This window comes from Biomphalaria glabrata, chromosome 7 (assembly GCF_947242115.1).
Source record: "Biomphalaria glabrata chromosome 7, xgBioGlab47.1, whole genome shotgun sequence".
NCBI lineage: Eukaryota > Metazoa > Mollusca > Gastropoda > Planorbidae > Biomphalaria > Biomphalaria glabrata.
This window is the reverse complement of record NC_074717.1, coordinates 6946362-6964044: the sequence shown is the minus strand read 5'-3', so window position 1 is coordinate 6964044 and position 17683 is coordinate 6946362. Positions and strand designations below refer to the sequence as shown.

The 17683-nt window shown below is 34.6% G+C and overlaps 1 protein-coding gene across 9 annotated transcripts in view; it reads right to left on the bottom strand.

Annotated features, from left to right (window-relative positions):
- Positions 1–3520: 3520 nt before the first annotated feature.
- The window catches only part of LOC106066251 (uncharacterized), a 77959-nt gene continuing 63796 nt past the window's right edge, over positions 3521–17683 (bottom strand). For all 9 annotated transcript variants that reach the window (XM_056035120.1, XM_056035122.1, XM_056035119.1 and 6 more), the window contains 14 exons: positions 15749–16923; positions 14725–14901; positions 14463–14529; positions 14032–14113; positions 13521–13728; positions 12874–12990; positions 12289–12337; positions 11495–11624; positions 11008–11136; positions 10307–10375; positions 10081–10153; positions 9568–9686; positions 9161–9265; positions 3521–8785 (listed from right to left, as the gene is read on the bottom strand). In XM_056035120.1, the coding sequence (XP_055891095.1) occupies positions 5426–8785; positions 9161–9265; positions 9568–9686; positions 10081–10153; positions 10307–10375; positions 11008–11136; positions 11495–11624; positions 12289–12337; positions 12874–12990; positions 13521–13728; positions 14032–14113; positions 14463–14529; positions 14725–14901; positions 15749–16923 (5860 nt within the window). In that variant the 3' untranslated portion in view covers positions 3521–5425. The remainder of the gene's footprint in view (positions 8786–9160; positions 9266–9567; positions 9687–10080; positions 10154–10306; positions 10376–11007; positions 11137–11494; positions 11625–12288; positions 12338–12873; positions 12991–13520; positions 13729–14031; positions 14114–14462; positions 14530–14724; positions 14902–15748; positions 16924–17683) is intronic.

The window sequence follows — 17683 nt, the reverse complement described above, 5'->3', positions numbered from 1 at the left end:
CTCACCGAAATATCTATTAGTGAGTAATTAAAAAAAGGGAATTGAAGTTTACTTAAAATTAACCACGCAAAGTTTAAAAAGTGGTAGCTTTTTGTTGCATATTTTAGAATGCATTATTTTTACATTTTCTTTTTATTCTTGAGGAAACGAATGCATTTACGACCTAGACCCAGGGATCAATTTAAAATTATTATTTTTTTTTTTTACAAAAGCTTACAATGATAACAGTAATTATCTAGACCTTTAAACAATCAGAACGACGCAGGAGTATATGTAAAGTCAATAGTGTACAAAGACCAGAGTATTTCATTATATATATATATTATAGCTCCTCCCTCGTGGTCCATAATAGCACAATTTCATTTCCTATAAACTCCAAAACGCCTAAGGAAGTCCGAGCTTTGCTTTTAAAAACGGACGAAGGTTGTGTCTTTTGCCGTTTTTGATGCTTTGTTGGGGACTGTTCTCTCTGTCTCGTATCTTGAAATATCGACTTTCTAGGCTTCACGCCACTGGGAGCGATAAAGGGCAAGGATTTCATAAGCAGTGAATGTCTATTTTACATTCTTTGAGAAAGAGCTAATGAGAACGTCTTGATGTATCTCTAGTGTTGACCTCTTTGAGAGCGAATTCCGGAAGGTTTAGAATAAGAATAAAAACTTGAGCATCAATGTTGTAAATTAAACTGTGTGTTTCCTTGATTCGTAGACAAAGGAGATGAATTTCTGGGCATTGTCACTGGACTATGGTCGAAACGATGTTGCCTACACAGCAGTTCTACCCTCTCCATGTAGCTGATGTGTCCAAAGGAACGGCAGGTACCGATAACGATTGTGATCAGTGGCGTGGTAGGCTCTGCCAGGGTGTAGCACTGTGTAATACATGCTGCGTATGGGTCAAACGTTTTTTTCCTCTGGGTTGACTCCCAAAGCCTTTCCCGTGTTTGGATATTGCCCATAAAGGCGCCTATGGCGTAGCTAGGGTGGCAGAGGGGGGTGTCCAAAATTTAAAATTCCCCCTGAGGCACTTGTTTTCATTTCCCCGTCACAAAAATTTCAGTTTCATGTCTACACTGTCAAATAAAACGTCTTCATATTTGCGAGAACCAGACGTCTACAGAATTTATTTATGTCCTAAAATTCTTGGAAATTTTGTGGTTTAACGCTTGAAATGTTATCAAATGTACAGTACTGAGCACATCATCACATGGTTCTGATTCAACACAGAGCTTCAGTTTGACTTCACATTTTTTTTTTCTAATAACTCTTGTTGCCAGTCCGCTATGACATCTAGCCATACTTCTGGTGGTGTCAGTAGCCACGCCAACTAATTTCTCCCAAAGAAGAAAAACATCCTCCATGATTTCTGAAACGTCTACGAACAGTTCTTTACCAGTGCTGGTCCGATGCACCAACCTCATTGTAGCTATATCTTCTGTGATTTTAAAATTGCCGCGAATAAGTAGCAAGAGTTGAGCGACATCAGATTTGTTTGCGGCAATATAAAACATTTCAAGCCCAGCTGCTCTACCTCTTAGTTTTAAATTAACTTTTCAATTTTGTCATGGGAAAAAGTGTGGCGGCTTCAACTGCATTTTTCTTCTTATGACATATTTCTTCCATCATTGGTAGTAACCCCCCTTTTAACGCATTCGCCGTCGAAAAATGGAAAAAATGGATTCCTTTCATTACTTAAAATGTGAGCAACTCAGTAGCCTGCGCTTACCGCAGACTCATTGACAATATTCTCGTCAATCCTCTACACTCTAGACGTAACTTAGAGATCTAATCTTTGCGGCCCATACTACGAATGCTTCATATTTGTTTATATTTTTGATTTCATAATTCTGTTTAACGTTACGTTCTATAGAAACAGCCACAACCAGCACTATACAAATTAAACATATTGACTTATTTTCATGCTTCACAAAAAAATCTGTTCCAACTTTTCCTGGTAGTTTCTACATTCAGAGTCTTCTTTTCGTTTCTTCGACTCTCCCATTTCATTAACCCACAAATATTAAATGGTGAGGCACCCTTCTTGTTACCAAAGGAAGACAACCCAAATTGATGCAGAAAAGATGCACACACTAGATGTCAAGGACCCGGCCAGCTCAAGAAGACAGAAGAATGTTCCGAGCATTAAAACTAGATCTGTCAAATCTAAAAAAAAATTTCTAATCTGAACTCGGCCAGTCACCAAGCGTATGTTGAATGTGCTGCCTAGTAGCTTAACAATGGCTATTACTACTACAGCTTACTTGGCACATGGGAATATAATTTATGCGATACCAGTATAACAAATGATAATTGTGTTCCTATTAAACATGCAAATTAAGGAACAAGACAAGAAACAAAGAAAAAATTCAGTAAATTTATCAATTACTTATTTGTAGCCGCTCTCTACATCGCTCATTGAGCAACATTAACAGTGGTTGGAAATGTTACAATTAATTTGTTTTTAAAGATCCGTTTAAACAAAGAGTATGTTCCTGTGGCTACTACAGAACACCATAATATCTTCTTTGGTTTGTGGCCACACTGGCCCTCAGTTCGAAAGTCACTTTAGTTTGTGGCCACACTGGCCCTCAGTTCGAAAGTCGCTTTAGTTTGTGGCCACACTGGCCCTCAGTTCGAAAGTCGCTTTAGTTTGTGGCCACACTGGCCCTCAGTTCGAACAACGCTTGTCGGGCGGTCGGCAGGTTTAGGGGATAATCCAAACTGTCTTATAAATATCAGAAATTAAAGAAACTGAATATGTATTTTAGATACCGAAATCTAGCCAATGAGGTTGTCAACATGTCCCCCTCCCCTTTTTTTGTGTTCTTTATCAAAAGCTATAAATTGTGCTGAACTTCTCAATACAAAAAAAACACATCACAAGAAACTACTCAGAAACAAAGATAAAGGCACATTTCTTATTCCATACGCTAGGACAAATTCCTACAAATGCTTTCCTAGTGCCATGGAAGCATGCAACGCATTGCCTAAATCAGCCAAGAAAACGAATGACTTGGCTCTATTTAATATGCATGACTAGATTGACACATGGATACGCATAGAAAGCAACTATTTTATCTTTTCAAAGAATGTTTGTAATTTATAGGATAATATAGGAGATTAGCTTATATAGTTCATATGAAAATAATATTCGTATTATCTTATATAATACAGACGTTACTTCAAAAAAAAAGAAAAAAAAAAAAAAAAAAAAAAAAAAAGAAGATGATTACGTCCTAAGCGTCATGCATTCAGTCATGCATATTAACCAATGACTTAATTTCTGCCAAGTCACTGGTTTTCCTGGCTAGCTCAGGCATCCCATTCCATGCTCAAATAGCACTAGGGAAGAAGGAGTATTTGTACAAATTTGTCCTAGCATATGGGATGAGGAATGTGTCTTTCAGAGTATTATATGGAGTTATATTATAAGAAGTTTAAAAACGATCATAAAACATTTAATTAGATACAAATAACAACAACATAACATAATTATATCAGACAACAAACAAATGCTAACATAACCAGATATCAATAAATGTGTTTTTATTTAAATTGCTAATGTATATTTTCATTAGCATACAAAATATTTTTTTTTACATTAATTTGTTTTGCAACAACATAAGCCTAGGTGACAGGAAATAAAAATTGGAATTTTGTGCCAAGATAAATATTTATCAAAACAGATCAACAGATCGCATACCGTTATAATCATTTTAAATTCATGCTGTCAGTTATAAATTAGGGGTTTAACGAAAAGCCTTTATTTTTTTCCCACCAATTTAGCAATGTATTTGGTTTAACAGAGACAAATTTGTCATTACTGAATTATGTTTCATTGAATTAAGAAATATCAAAATATCAACTAACAAATTTTCTTTTTATCTATTATGGCATTAATGAATGGAATGCTAAATCTGACTATCATCACAGCTTACAGATAAAAAAATTAAAAATCTGGATCTAACGAAAGTAAATAATGTTCGAAAAAAAAACATCAATCCAGTTTCAATGTAGTATCATGTAAGTTGTAGGTGATAAACTTGAATAACCCAAATCTAATTAAATTTAATAAAAAAATTTAATCACCAAATTTTCATTTGGGGTCATACAAACTGCCATACAATTCTTAGTTCTTTTGTTCACCAAAATTAGAAAAAGTAAAATACCTTCAACAAACCTTCCTCTATAATACTATTCATGGATTGATTATATGCTGAAACAGCTAGACAACTGATGTCACAAGGAAAAAATGAAGAGCTGTTAAAAAAACAACATCTAGTCCAGATCTATATGGAAGGGATAAAGCTATTTCATATTTTTGTTTGAAATGCAGCCGATTTAAAAGAAAGAATGCCCTTCATTACCAACTCTATCACTCTTATGCTGATAATCTCCCTTCTACTGACCATAAGAAGATTTTAAGGTACTTATCTTTGTACATAATCTTATTTTTCAAAATTGTGTAAATTAGCAACAAAAATAAATATTCAAGCAACTCAGAGAATATTCAGATGATGTTTTGGAACAAAAATATTCTAAAGCTTGTAATGACAGCACTCAGTTACAAATTTTCTCTGTAATACACTTGAAAAGAAATCACTCCAAATATTTTTGTTTTATCTAAGAACATTGTTATTATTACAGGTATTGTAAAGTGAAAACTTCTTATCACTTGCACCCTAATTTGATTGCATTTGGAGAAGATCTTAATTTTTTTTAAGAGGAGAGGTGGGATGATATTCCCTGACAAATAATGAACCAAACTGTTTAAATAAGAAACCCAAACTTGACCAATATTATTTGAAATGTTATGTAAATGTACAGTCTCGAAAAACATGAGAACTTTTAAAATAAAAACATTGTCCATTGATTAGCCTAGTATGAATGTGAATTTAAAAAAAAAATAACTTCAATTTTTTTCGATTAAGTATCTAATATTCTGTAAATGCATGTGGTCAGTTCAGTAGCATTTTTTGGAGCCCCCCTAAATAGAATGGAATGATTGTAAATTCATGGATGGATGGCTGCCTGGTCATTTGGTCATCACAATGGCCCTGGGTTCATACTCTACCCAATACCATTGTCCTGTGGAAGGTTTGGACTAGAATGCAGATTAACCTCAACTCTAAAGGTACATTCAAAACATGTCAAACATTTTACAAAAATGTTACTTTGCTATTATGTCTTCAAAACAAATGTTCATAAGATAGAAAAAAATGCATTATGTCAAACTAATTACAACAAAAATAAAATTCATATAATATTTCTTAATGCTGTCTGTATTATGTTTTCATAACCACATGAAAATCAGTTTCAATATCTTTGTGACAGAAGATGTTGCATTTTTTTTTAAAACTCTACAACAAATATAGGAATTTATTTTTTTTTTTACTTTGTGGGCATAAATAGATATTCATAAATGTTTAAAGATGAAGCACTGTGGGCTTGACCACTGCCAAGGCACCAGGCTGTCGAGTATATGAGCTGCCAGGTTTTAAAGGGCGTTCAAAAGCCGAGGTCTGACCTAGTTTATTGTTATTGTTGTGAGACAAAATGTTATTGTTGTTGTATGGAGTCACGGAAGGATTATTTGTTGGACTGTTGTAGTTTTGTTGCTGGTGGGATGTGGACTGTGAGGAATAAGATGACAACTGCTGCTGAGGAATACTGTTATAATTTGAAAATGGTGATCGATGATGTGGCTGAAGATCCATAGCTCCTGGTTGATTGTTTGTCAAAGGTCTTGCGGAAGAATGCTGGTCATAATTATGCTGAGGGCTGTGAGAGTCTTGCTGAGCATTAGGATACAGTGGTTCTGGCTTGTGTAGGACATTGGAGAATTGTGGGTAAGGTTGGCTGGAAAGACTGGTCCCTGCAGACTGGTTGTTTTGTGGAGTCTGGAAATTATGAGAAGAACTCTTGCTGGCTCTGCTGCGGTCTGATGAGGCCTTGTCATGGAAGTGATTTCCCCGTTCTTTACTGGAAGTTTGGTTATTGAAAGCATTGGCTGACTGATCTACGGACTGGATGTATTTGGCATTAACACTGGTGCTGAGATTATCTCTTTGGTTGTGGCCCACGCTGGGGTTGTAAGATTGGTGCCATAAATCAACACACTCTGGGTAGTTGCTGCCATTCTTGCTTCTCCAGTCATTAATGCTGTAGCCATCAGTCCTTTTCTGTTGGTGATTGACTGATGACTGAGAAAAGCCTGAGGATGAAGGATGCACTAAAAATGGTGCCACTGCTTGGTGTGGGGACTTAGAGGAATATTGCATTTGTGGATGATGCGGCATGCTTGGATGAGAGGATTGATGTTGATTTTCTGTTCTTTCATGAGTATTTCGCTGATTGTCTAAATCTCTTCCAGTTGATCGTGACCTGCCTTCACTGAATGCTCGATTGTTGGCCAAAGGTCTGTCATTAAAAGCTGAATTGTTGTTGTGGGTTTTCCTGCGGGCAACAGGAGTTGAGGTCATTGATGGAGGTTTGTCATCATCCAGCAGGCCTGGCTGAAGGCCATCAGGTTTTTTTTCAAATCTGTCTATTAAGGAAGTGACAGATGGCTTGACGTCACCTTGATCTCTGTGAGATGTTGGTGTCATCTTTTTGTCCATCATATCTCTCCTAGAAACCCTACCCCTGGGTCCATCCATTTTGGCAGACTGAGCCTGCCTCATTGGTTTACTAGTTTCATAATCTCTGTCTAACATGTTATGAGCACTGGAGCTCCGCTGTGACTTCCGCTCCTGATGTTTTCTGTTTCCTTCTTCAGGGTAGATGTTAGTGGACTTCTCAGATGCTCTCCATCCAGGAGGCTTCTTGATGAAGTCTCCATCTTCCCAATTGGCTCTACCATGCTCTTTATGTGTGTGTGATGGCCCCAACCTTTCACTATATTCTGGATAAATTTTCATATTCTGACTAGTAGAGTTGATCATTTGATGACTAAAGGCAGTTGTCTGCTTATAGTTGGAGTTATTCTCATGTGAGTTACTAGAAGGCATGGAATCTTTGGCAAGAATGACAGGGGAAGCATGAAATTGGTTGCCTCTAACCGACATGTCAGAATAATTCTGGTCTCTGTTTGCATTGTTCTCAGGGAGTCCCAAGTTTTGCAGACCAGGAGCTGGATGACTTCCTACACCCACATACTGCTCACTCTTCTTCTGCAGCTCTTTTCTGTAGTAGTCCTGCATAGCTGGAACTGCTGGCTCTGCCTGACCTCTGACACCAACATCCAATCTTGGATCTAATTTGGTCTGGTTTTCATAATTTGGAATCAGCTTTGCCTTATACACTGGCACAGGGTTGGCCTTGACCCATTTAGAATCATAGCTTCCAGATGCTCCAGTTAGAGTGTTACTTGAGCTAGATTCACTTTTTTCCTTTCCCCCCATTGATGGTACTAGGAGGTAGGGCTGTGCGAATAAACTGGGTTGTCCAGAATCTAGTTTGTTGTAAGCATCAGAAATGCTCATGTTGCTTCCCAAGGCAATGGGGGCACGTGACCTAATTTTACCAGAATGAGCTGAATCTGAAATAGCATTAGTTTTCCTACTCTGGGAAGGTTGATTGGGTTGATGTATTCCAGCCCTGTTGTCTTGACTATCAGTTTTATAATGACCATTATTTTCATCCTGACTTGAAGCAATTTCATGCAAGTTCTCAGGTCTATAGGGTAATGGAGGTGGCATCTCTGAACTTTTGGAGATTTCTGGGGGAACATAATTGTAATAGTTATTAATAATCTTTTCTTCATTTATTGTCAACTCAGTCTCTCGACTGGATAATGCAGGAGCAGCAAGGTGGAGGTCATGCTGAAAGCTTCTCGATGGCTTTGGAGGTGAATCTTTCTCATCTGTCGATGGCTGTGTCCTTTGGGAATCACCGCCAGCCTTTTTAGATTGCCCGCTGCCTGATATTTTGTTGAGAAGAGTGGTGCGCAGTTTGTGTTTTGGAGCTTGGACAACCCCATGCTTTGAAGGTGACTGAGAGCTTGGTGGAATGTCATCAGGAGACTTCTTATGATGGTCACGTTTTAAAAGAGCTTTGAAGAACTTGCTATTTTTCTTTTGATTTTGTTCAGATTCTGGGCTATGTAAAGAAGGACTAAAACTAGATGCATCAGAGACAGGAGGGTACTGAGTCAGGGATTGGTTTTTACCTTTGTGTTCAGAAGGTAGACTTTCATACAAGGGCTCCAAACTAGAATCTTCCTTGTGGCTTTGTTTATTTCTGTTATTGTTATTGTCAACAGGGAACTGCTGCTGATATGGCACTAAAGATAATGGCTGAGTGAGGTGGGTGGCGCTGGGTGAGGGAGAAGATGTGGGGCTGGCTTGGACTAAAGGTTTAGGTTTTATAACATTCGGCGGAGTTGCTTTCATCGGTTTGGGTGACTCCCTGCCATTGTAAGCATCGGAAGGTTTTATATCTCCAGCCCCATGTCTGCCTTGATTAGAATGGAAAGGATTGGTTTTATCAACATGCAATGCTTGATTTATATAGGGTGGTGATGTCCCTTCCACACCAGAAGATTTTCCAGCTCTGCTTTGTTTTGGGAAATAATCTGGACCCTGATGGCTGTCTTCAGGCTGTATGTTGACAAAACTCTCAACCTCCATGTGGCCAGCATACTTTCCAATAGATTCTATCCAAGAGTTGATATGCTGCATCTGCTGGGCTTTGCTGCTTTGAAGTTCACTGTCATCCTGGGATATCTGCATCTGTTGGACAATTACTGACTTGAGTTTGTGGACTCCTGCCACTGAGGAGGTGGACTGGAAAATAAAAACTAGCAATGAAAAAAAGGCAAAGCACAAAAAAGATTCTTTCTCTATTTCATATGTTGAAAAAAGGTTTTCATTTCCCATATTTTTGTTAAAATAAATGAATTAATGTGTTTCTAATGAATGCATTAGAGAGAAAGAGATAACAAAAAATGAAATGTGGATAATTAAATTAACTGATATTAATTCAGTGTTCTACATTTTAATTATATCAAGTATTGGAAACAAAAACCTTCACATAATATGTTTAAATTAGAATTATACGGAAAAAAATATTAAAAATTCTAAAAACTATAACTATATTAAAACTGTTACCTTAAAAAACTGGTGTGTACAGAAAATAAATTATCAATAAACAATACTCACCATTTGACTTTTGGTTGCAAGCTCTGCATTAAATTTAACTTTAGCTAAATTTCTGTGTGCAAGCTTCCAATAATACTTGCAGTCGTGGAGAAATGAAGCCCAAATCTAAAAAAAAAAAAAATGTTAGAAAAGTATTTTGGATAAAAAAAAATTTCTTTTACATATATAACAAGAATATACCTAGAAATATTGTTAAAATAATCTAAACTACAGATAATAATAATGATAATTGAATTTACAAAGTGCTGTGATGTGGCTAAATGCTGTATGCACAATTAATAAGTCCAAATTTTAAATAGTTCTAATACATTTTACTTTTGATGTTAAATGAATAATATCTCCATCTGACTGGTTATTGCTTTGAATTATTCCTAGCCAAAATATTTAACAGCCAAATAACCACTGACCTGGAAAAATTCTTGTGGAGATGATCTTTGGTTTTCATGACTAAAGTATGAAGCAGTCTTCAAGAAATGCACTTTTGTTTTTTCCATGAGCTTCTGTTCCTCAGCTAAAACTTCCAGTGCTATGAAAAAATTATTTTTTTTAGAACAAAATAATAAAAAAATAACTTTACTTATTGAGAGTTTAGAATACTATTGAAACTAAATATGAAGTTTATTATCTAATAAGGTATTTAAAGCATAATAAAATATATCTATTATCTATTTCCATAAGTACCAGTATATGAATGGTTTTATGAGAATTATCAATTTCAGTCATTCCTGTACAAGACTGAGCTTATTAAGATTCTCCAACACCCCAAGAATTAAAACAAACAAAAAAACTCAAAAACCTTGAACCTGGTCCTCAATTCCAATCTATATTTAGTATATAATTGCATCTTAAGCTTCCCCTTCTAATTTACAACTGCACTATTGCACACTGACTAGTATTAGTTATAATTTTAGTCTACTAACCAGAGGTAAGGAAATTATCGCTGGTTATCTTTAGTGTCATAGCATTTCCTTCTCTTTTTGACAAAGAATCCAGCTGTAATTAATATGCACATTTAATCAATGGATTTAGATGTTAGCATTACTTAAAAGCATTTTTATTCAACTTAAACTTCTATTTAAACAATAATTCTGCTTATAAAATAAATAACTTCTCTTACATAGAATTTGAAAAGAAAAGTCAACTTACATTATTTTTGACAAAGAAGAGTTCCTCTTTCAGTTCCTTTAGTGCTCTCTGGATATCTTCAAATGACACCTGAAGAATATATATATATTTAGTTTTTAGATAAAAAAAAATAATTCATTCTTTACTTAGGAAGTTCATGTATATCTATAAACCTGTACATAATATTAATATTAACTATTTAAAAAATCCTACTGTAAGAATGTAACAGCAAGATGGCAAACAGAATAGGTTTTACATTGCAGGTTAAGCAGATATTTGAAAGAGGTCTTTACATAAAATAAGGAAGAAGATGTTGAAGGTATGGTGACTGACTGCTTAAGTATTTGGCTTTCAAACCGAGGGCTCAGGTTTGAATCTTGGTGAAGACTGATATTTTGAATTTCCTAAATGTTTAGGACGTCTTTGAGTTCACCCAACTCTTAATGGATACTTGACATATAAGTTGGGTAAAGTAAAATTGGTTGGTCATTGAGCTGGCTGCATGACATCCTCATTAACTGTCAGCATTAGAAACCAATACTCCATAGCTATAAAGGTTGTTTTTTTTAAGAATTTGCTCCAAAATGAATAATGAAAAGATTATCTCCCTTTCCATAGGGAGTCTTAATCATTCATATCTTATTTTTTTAAAAACATTCCTGTTAGCTATAAAAAAAAACAAAAACTAAATGTAACTCTAATAAAAACCTGGCAGATGTTACCTGGGCTGCATGCCTCATGTTGGAAGGTTCTGGTAAATGAAACTTGGTGGGGCAGCCAAAGTCCATATCAGATTCAAAGATGAGACAGTATGTCCTCATTATTAGGTCAAGAAGATTTCCATGTTTAGACTAAACAAACAAAGTGTTACAAAACATGTAAGTATAGGTACAAAGGACAAAAAACATCACATAAGATAAAGAGATATTGTAATTTCATTACAGTTACACAGTTCTTTTTAGTTAAAAATACATTAACAAATATTTGTCTATAAATTCACTTTTATTTAAGTGCACTAGTAAAAGGGAAAATAAAATTGTATATAATAAAAAATGAATAGCACTAAATTGCTATTAAAATCCTGTGCACCACACTTTCTTTTTCTTTTATAACAATTTTAATCTATTTCATAAATTTTATATAATTTATTTCATAGTGCATAGTCATAAGGGATTTATCCAATTCTGATGTTGTAAGGCTTCAACACACCAAATCTTGCATTTCTTTTAATGAATTGAGGACATCAATTTTAAAACCATCGGCTTGTCCTCTTTCTGTGCCAGCATTCATGTAGTTTCCAACGGATAATACTGTCTCTAAGACATGTTTAAGGGAAAGACTGAAAGAAAATTTAAAGGAAATGATTGAAATTAATTGTATCAGTAGTCAGCAAGAATGGATATGGCATAGAAATATAAAATTATAAAATTATTTTTAGTGTGTATTTTGTCCATATTTATACATATATGTTCATATGGCTGCCTTTCTTAATTAATAATTAGATTGTCTTCCTTTGTTGATAATGTTTAAAAAAAAAAGGAATACATTTTCATAGTTTTGACAGTTGTCTCTTAGAGTCCAGTAAAGTTCTCCTTTTCAAACCTTGCAATATATATGGTCATCTGTTTCTGTGGTCCACAGTTAATGAGATGTCATGGCCAGATATGACCAACTGCCTTTACTTTTCTTCAACTAAATATAGCTAGACCTTAGCCTTAGGGCTAGAGTAGGTCATAGTAGATAATACTAGTGTTTCTTTTTTAAAGTTGTACAAATATAAATGATATTTGGTGTGTGTAGAGATTATGAACAGTTAGAAAGAGAAGGGACATGGCAGTTGGCGAGCTATGGTCAAAATGATTTGACTTGATGCTTAGTGTGAAAAATGGTGATTTTACAATAGTTCTATTTTTCTTTGATTTTTGAAGATTTAATTCAAGAGTTGATGTATCATTAAACTTAAATTTCAAGAGCTTAATCTTCCTGAACTAAGCTTTTTTTACCTTGTGGTAATTTCATCACAGGCTGTGTGTAGCTCTCTTAATTGTTGATCTGAAAGATAAACGAATACAAGAAAATGTTAAGATTGTTCTTTCATTTTCTTAAATTTTATTTCAGCAAACCAAAAATGTGAGCATTTAAAGATAAAAAGAAAACTACATTATGACGCAGCAATCATATTCTTGCACATTGAAATGTACTGTCAAGTCTGTTGTTTGTTTGTTTTATCAAATTGAGATGTGATCATTTTGGTTTAAATAATCAACTCGTCTGATTTTAAAAACAATAAAATAACAAAATTCAACAATTTTTATTTTTTTTTAAATGGTTTCAGATCAAGTTTAATAACTTCTGCATAATGGCTTAGTCCTAGAAGTCCAAAAACATAGATGTCCATTGTACAGAAGATATAGCCATTAACTATGATGATTGAAGTGATAAATTTATTCCCTGCAAGCCATAAATGAAAAAAAAAAACTACCAATATAAAATCAAAGAATTATTTATACAATCAGCCACCCACAAAGAATTATAGGTCTTATTGTATTTTCAAAGAACTGGAAAAAAATTATAATTTTCACACCTACCTATTTCAAATAAATTAATCTGAAGTTTATTTTTAAATCTCAAAAATTCTAATCTTTCTCTGTAGTGTTCCACTTTGGATAACTCACACACCAGATAATCTGGAGCTTCCAACTGGCCTGATAAAGAGAAAAAAAATTTTTTTGTTTTAAATGAACTAAACACTAAATACCTGACCATTATGAATACAATTTTTTAGCCTATACATAAAATAAACCTTGGAGTATTTGCTGCTTAACAGTCACACAACAAAGGCAGTAGCTGATTTATATTTTTATTATAAACTGCTAACAGGACATCCTCTCACATTCTCCCCTCTTAGTCTAGTTCTGACTTGTCCTTTAGTCTAAATGATATGATAAATGATAAGATATTCTTATCTTATCTTATATAATTCAGACGTTACTTCAAAAAAGAAGATGATTACGTCCTACGCGCCATGCATTTAGTCATGCATATTAACCAATGACCTAAATTCTGTCAAGTCACTGGTTTTACTGGCTAGCTCAGGCAACCCATTTCATGCCTGTAATATTGCTTCTGGATTAAAATACACATCTAAATTCATCAAATCTTTAATAGTTAGGTTGAATATGATTCAGATGTAGCCAACTGAAATATGTTGCCTATCAAAGATAATTAAACTCACCAGCTCCTTTACGTCTCACATGATGCTGGATCTTGTCCAACTCTTTCTGGGAGGACAACAGTTCCAAGAGCTCAGCAAAACTGTCAATGTGTAGATCACTACAGTCTAGAGTTGTGAAAGCTTGGACAATGTCAGCTAGGGAGCAGCGTAGAGACTTCATTTCAGAAATCATTCTCTGACATCTGTCTGTGTCATACATAGACACCAACTGAAATGTAATGAAACATTGAAAAGGTTTTCTTTTTATTTCAACTCTAAATAATTTACAGCGACTGTAAATTATTAAATTGCAACTGTATATAGATTAAAATTGAAAGTTAATTAATTTAAACTGTGAATAATTAAGTTAATTAATTTCAACTGTGAATAAATTATCATTGGCTGTAAATTACTGAATAGCAACTGTAAATAATCTACATCACCTGTAAAAAACAGAATAGCAAATGTAATTTACTGAATATCAAATGTAATTTGTTTAAGCTTAGGCTTAAAATTAAAAAAAATAGCCTACTGATTTTGTTCTTCCACGCAACATACAGATGTCATCATAAAGACTTTTGTCTGCTTTGCTGTTCTCATTGCCTGAAAACATTCTGAAAGACACAGAAATATTTATTTGATTTTGTAAATGTATTTTATAAAACATGATAATAATAGGCTGTGATAACTTATGTATGATCTTTATTTTGAATTACCAAAACTTAAAATCATAAAATTATTTAAAATTAACTCTTTCTCTCCGTAATTATTTACCACATTCTGGTGGAATCAACATTGGTATCGTCAGTTAGGAGAGAAAGAGTTAATGGTGGAAATAATGGAACTATTTAAGCATAAAGAGACAAACAAGTAGCATAGTGGCCATTTGGGAGTGTATTATAGTACCAAGTAGTCACAGAGCAAGTGTGTAATTTACAGAATAGTTGTTCACATAGCTCCTACCTTTCTAGTTCCCCTGTGTCAAACTTTGGTTCTATCATTCCATGCCATATTGTATTAGTTAACTCCCCTGTAAAATATTTGCCTCAAATTTTAGATCAATGCATTTAGCTTTGGTTAAAGTTCTTAATTTTAAATGCTTAAAAAATATATTTTAAATTTAAATCTAAAATTTATTACAAAACAAAAGTAAAAAAAAAAAAAAAAGCATTTTCTTAAATAATAAGAAAGTTAAAATATCAAATTTTCATGAACATAATATTACCATTCTCTTCAAGTATTATCCTAGACCAGGGAAGAGGCCTCAATGATACACCTGTATGCATTATCGGCTTGTTTGGATAGACTCTGGTACCTCTCCCTGGACGAGGTGGCAGTGGAGGAGGCACTTGCTCCACTTCTGATACAGGAGTGAGTTTCTTGACATCCAGATCTTTATCAGCTGTGGATAGAATGGTAATTTAAAAACAAAACCTGGTTTAATTTAACAAATTTAATAAGAATTTTTTTTTCTTATAAATATAATGAAATAAAAAATTTAGTTTTAGTAACAGTAAAGTCTGAAAAATAGAAAAAGGGAACTTAAGAATAAGAACAGATTCAGTTAAAGAGAAACTAGCCTTTTGTTAGGAAATGAAAATATTTCATACATCTTTCTAAACCTACAGCTAATATACAAAATATTTTTCCCATTAAAAAGAAAGATAAAATTGTAATTCAAGATTATATTTGCATCAAGAGTTTCATTATTTGCATTGTTTGTTTTGTTTACATTAAATTCATTAGTTACACAAGAAAGTAAAATATTCGTAAAAGCAAAGACTCAAGGCATTTGCATTGGCATGGCTTATCTTCCAGTGATGAAAATGATATATTATGTGGTGGTTCTTTAGCACATTTGGTTTATTTATGTTATAATTAAGTAAGACTTGTCTTCAAATCCGAAGAGTAAAGATGTGTGCAGTATTTCTCATATGGCTACACTTATGCCTCAAAAAGATTAACATTGTAACATAAACAAAGCTGCTGTCTACCAGAGCTACTGGAAATACTCCTTCTAAGTAGGCAATTGTACTTAGCATGGTCAGGCCACATCCAGATTGGGCACTGATTTGCCAGCATTGAAATCAGAATCTATATCAAAACCTGTCAACATTAAAACAAACTTTAACTTGTATTTTAATTTAGCACTCAAAAGTTGTTTATAAGTCTGGAGGTAGAGCCATGTAAGAATGCAAAATATCAAACAATTTATCAGACAATGTAAAAAAAAAAAGTTATTGATTTACCCAGGATGTTGAGAAGAGCTAGTTTCCCAGGAAGAACTCCATATGGTGAGGATTTACTGGAACTGTTCTCCAGCATTTCTGCAATATTTCGAAGCTCATGCATCTTGGCCATAAGTTTGTTGATGCGGCTTTCATATGTTCTGAGAGTGGTCTGGTGCTCTTTCTTCATTCTCCTCATCTCTTCCAGGAGCTGTTTCTCATTGTCTGAATAGGAATAAGTGTTCTCTGGCCAAGGGCGACTTCTCTCAAAGCCATCATTATCACCCCACAGAGCTCTTTTTGGTGGCACCTCTTCTTTTGCTACTGGTTTTCCAGAACTGGACTGGGAAAGCTCTGAGGTGCTGGCTAAGTTCGAATCCACCCATCTTGTTCCGGGAGATTGATTTTGTTTTTGGGGGTAAACTTCAGTGTTCCTGGGCAGTGCAGGGTCACTGCTGCTGGAATGAGAAACAATGTTATGATCTAAACTCTCTGGAGCAAGAGATGACATTTGACTACTTAGGGTGCTCTGTTGGTTGGAACCAGTATCATAGTCTATGGCAGCAACTGGAGACACTGTGTTCATCTGAGAGTCTTTAGATGAAGAGGCAATTTCTTCTGGAATCATTTTACCACCAGACTGTGGATTAGTTCTTGATTGAAATCGTTTATGTTGGAAAGAAGAAAGTCTGCCACTACTTAATGGGTCCTGGCCCATCAGCGGATGCTCAGAGGTATGTGTGTCTTTTTTTATTGTAGACTGTTGAGAAGGGGAATGATTTAAGCTAATAGCTGAAGCTGATTCTGGAGATATGTCTTTCTCATGAAACTGGCCCCGAGAGGGTAATTTCTGCTCTTGTGTTTTAGCAGCATCTCTAGGTTGCCTTGAGCTGCTCTGAGCCTCCAGTGAGCTGTCAGTGGAATATATGTGACTTTTTTTATGCTCTAATGTGCTGGTGTAGGGTGTTTGACTAGACTGACCAACTTGGCCATCACTTCCAGAAGAATATTGGCTCCTCGAGCCAGCACTCAAACCAAAATCTTGCTCAAGCTCCTGGAAGAAGGAATTATAGGAGGTAACAATATTGTAAGCCTCGCTTCTATTGAGAACTTTTTCTTTGATCTCCTCTATCAACTGATACTCTGCCTTCCTATGAGATGGGGTACTGTTAGATCCTGAGTTGATATTTTCATTGCTGCAAGAAAGCAAACATACAAAAATAAGCTAATAACTTGATTTATTTTGTAATAATACATAACTAATGTATACAAAAAGTAACAGAAAAAAAAAGCTTTAAATTCTTAATAGAATAAAATATTTTAGTCCATACAACAGAAAAAATTGTAGGTTTTTTTTTTTTGGTAAAAAAAAAACAATAGCTAAATTATTTGTTGCCAGGGCACTCTTATTTTGGAAACCTTTAAGAATGACTTGATTACAGAGATATGTACTGACACCTAACAGTCCACCTCATCATTTCTACAGTAACACTAACAGTATAACAGATACAAGCACGAGCAATACTATTGCATAAAACACACAAACAACCAGTGGTTTATGAATAAAGACTTGTATGTACTTCTCATTGACTATGAATGACATTGAAACACTCTGACTGAAAGTGGAATTGAGGAGTTTTTTTGTTTTTTGTTTAAATCTTTCTGTTTTTGCTTTAATGGAGAGGAGCTGGCCACTGTGTCAAGATCTAATGCAACTGTGGAATAAAACCTTTCTCTTTTCAGCTAGGCAGCCAAGCTTTCTAAGACTCAGCAGAAAAGATAGAGCATACTAAATTGTAATACAGCTCTAAAAAAAACAACTCTTAATTCTAAAGTAGCTTTTTAGATTTGTGATTTGATATCTTCTGTTGCTTTTTTTTTGGTCATTCTGTGGCAAATAATAATGATGATTTTACCTCAATTAGTTAAGTTCACTTTTAAGCCCTTGGACACATG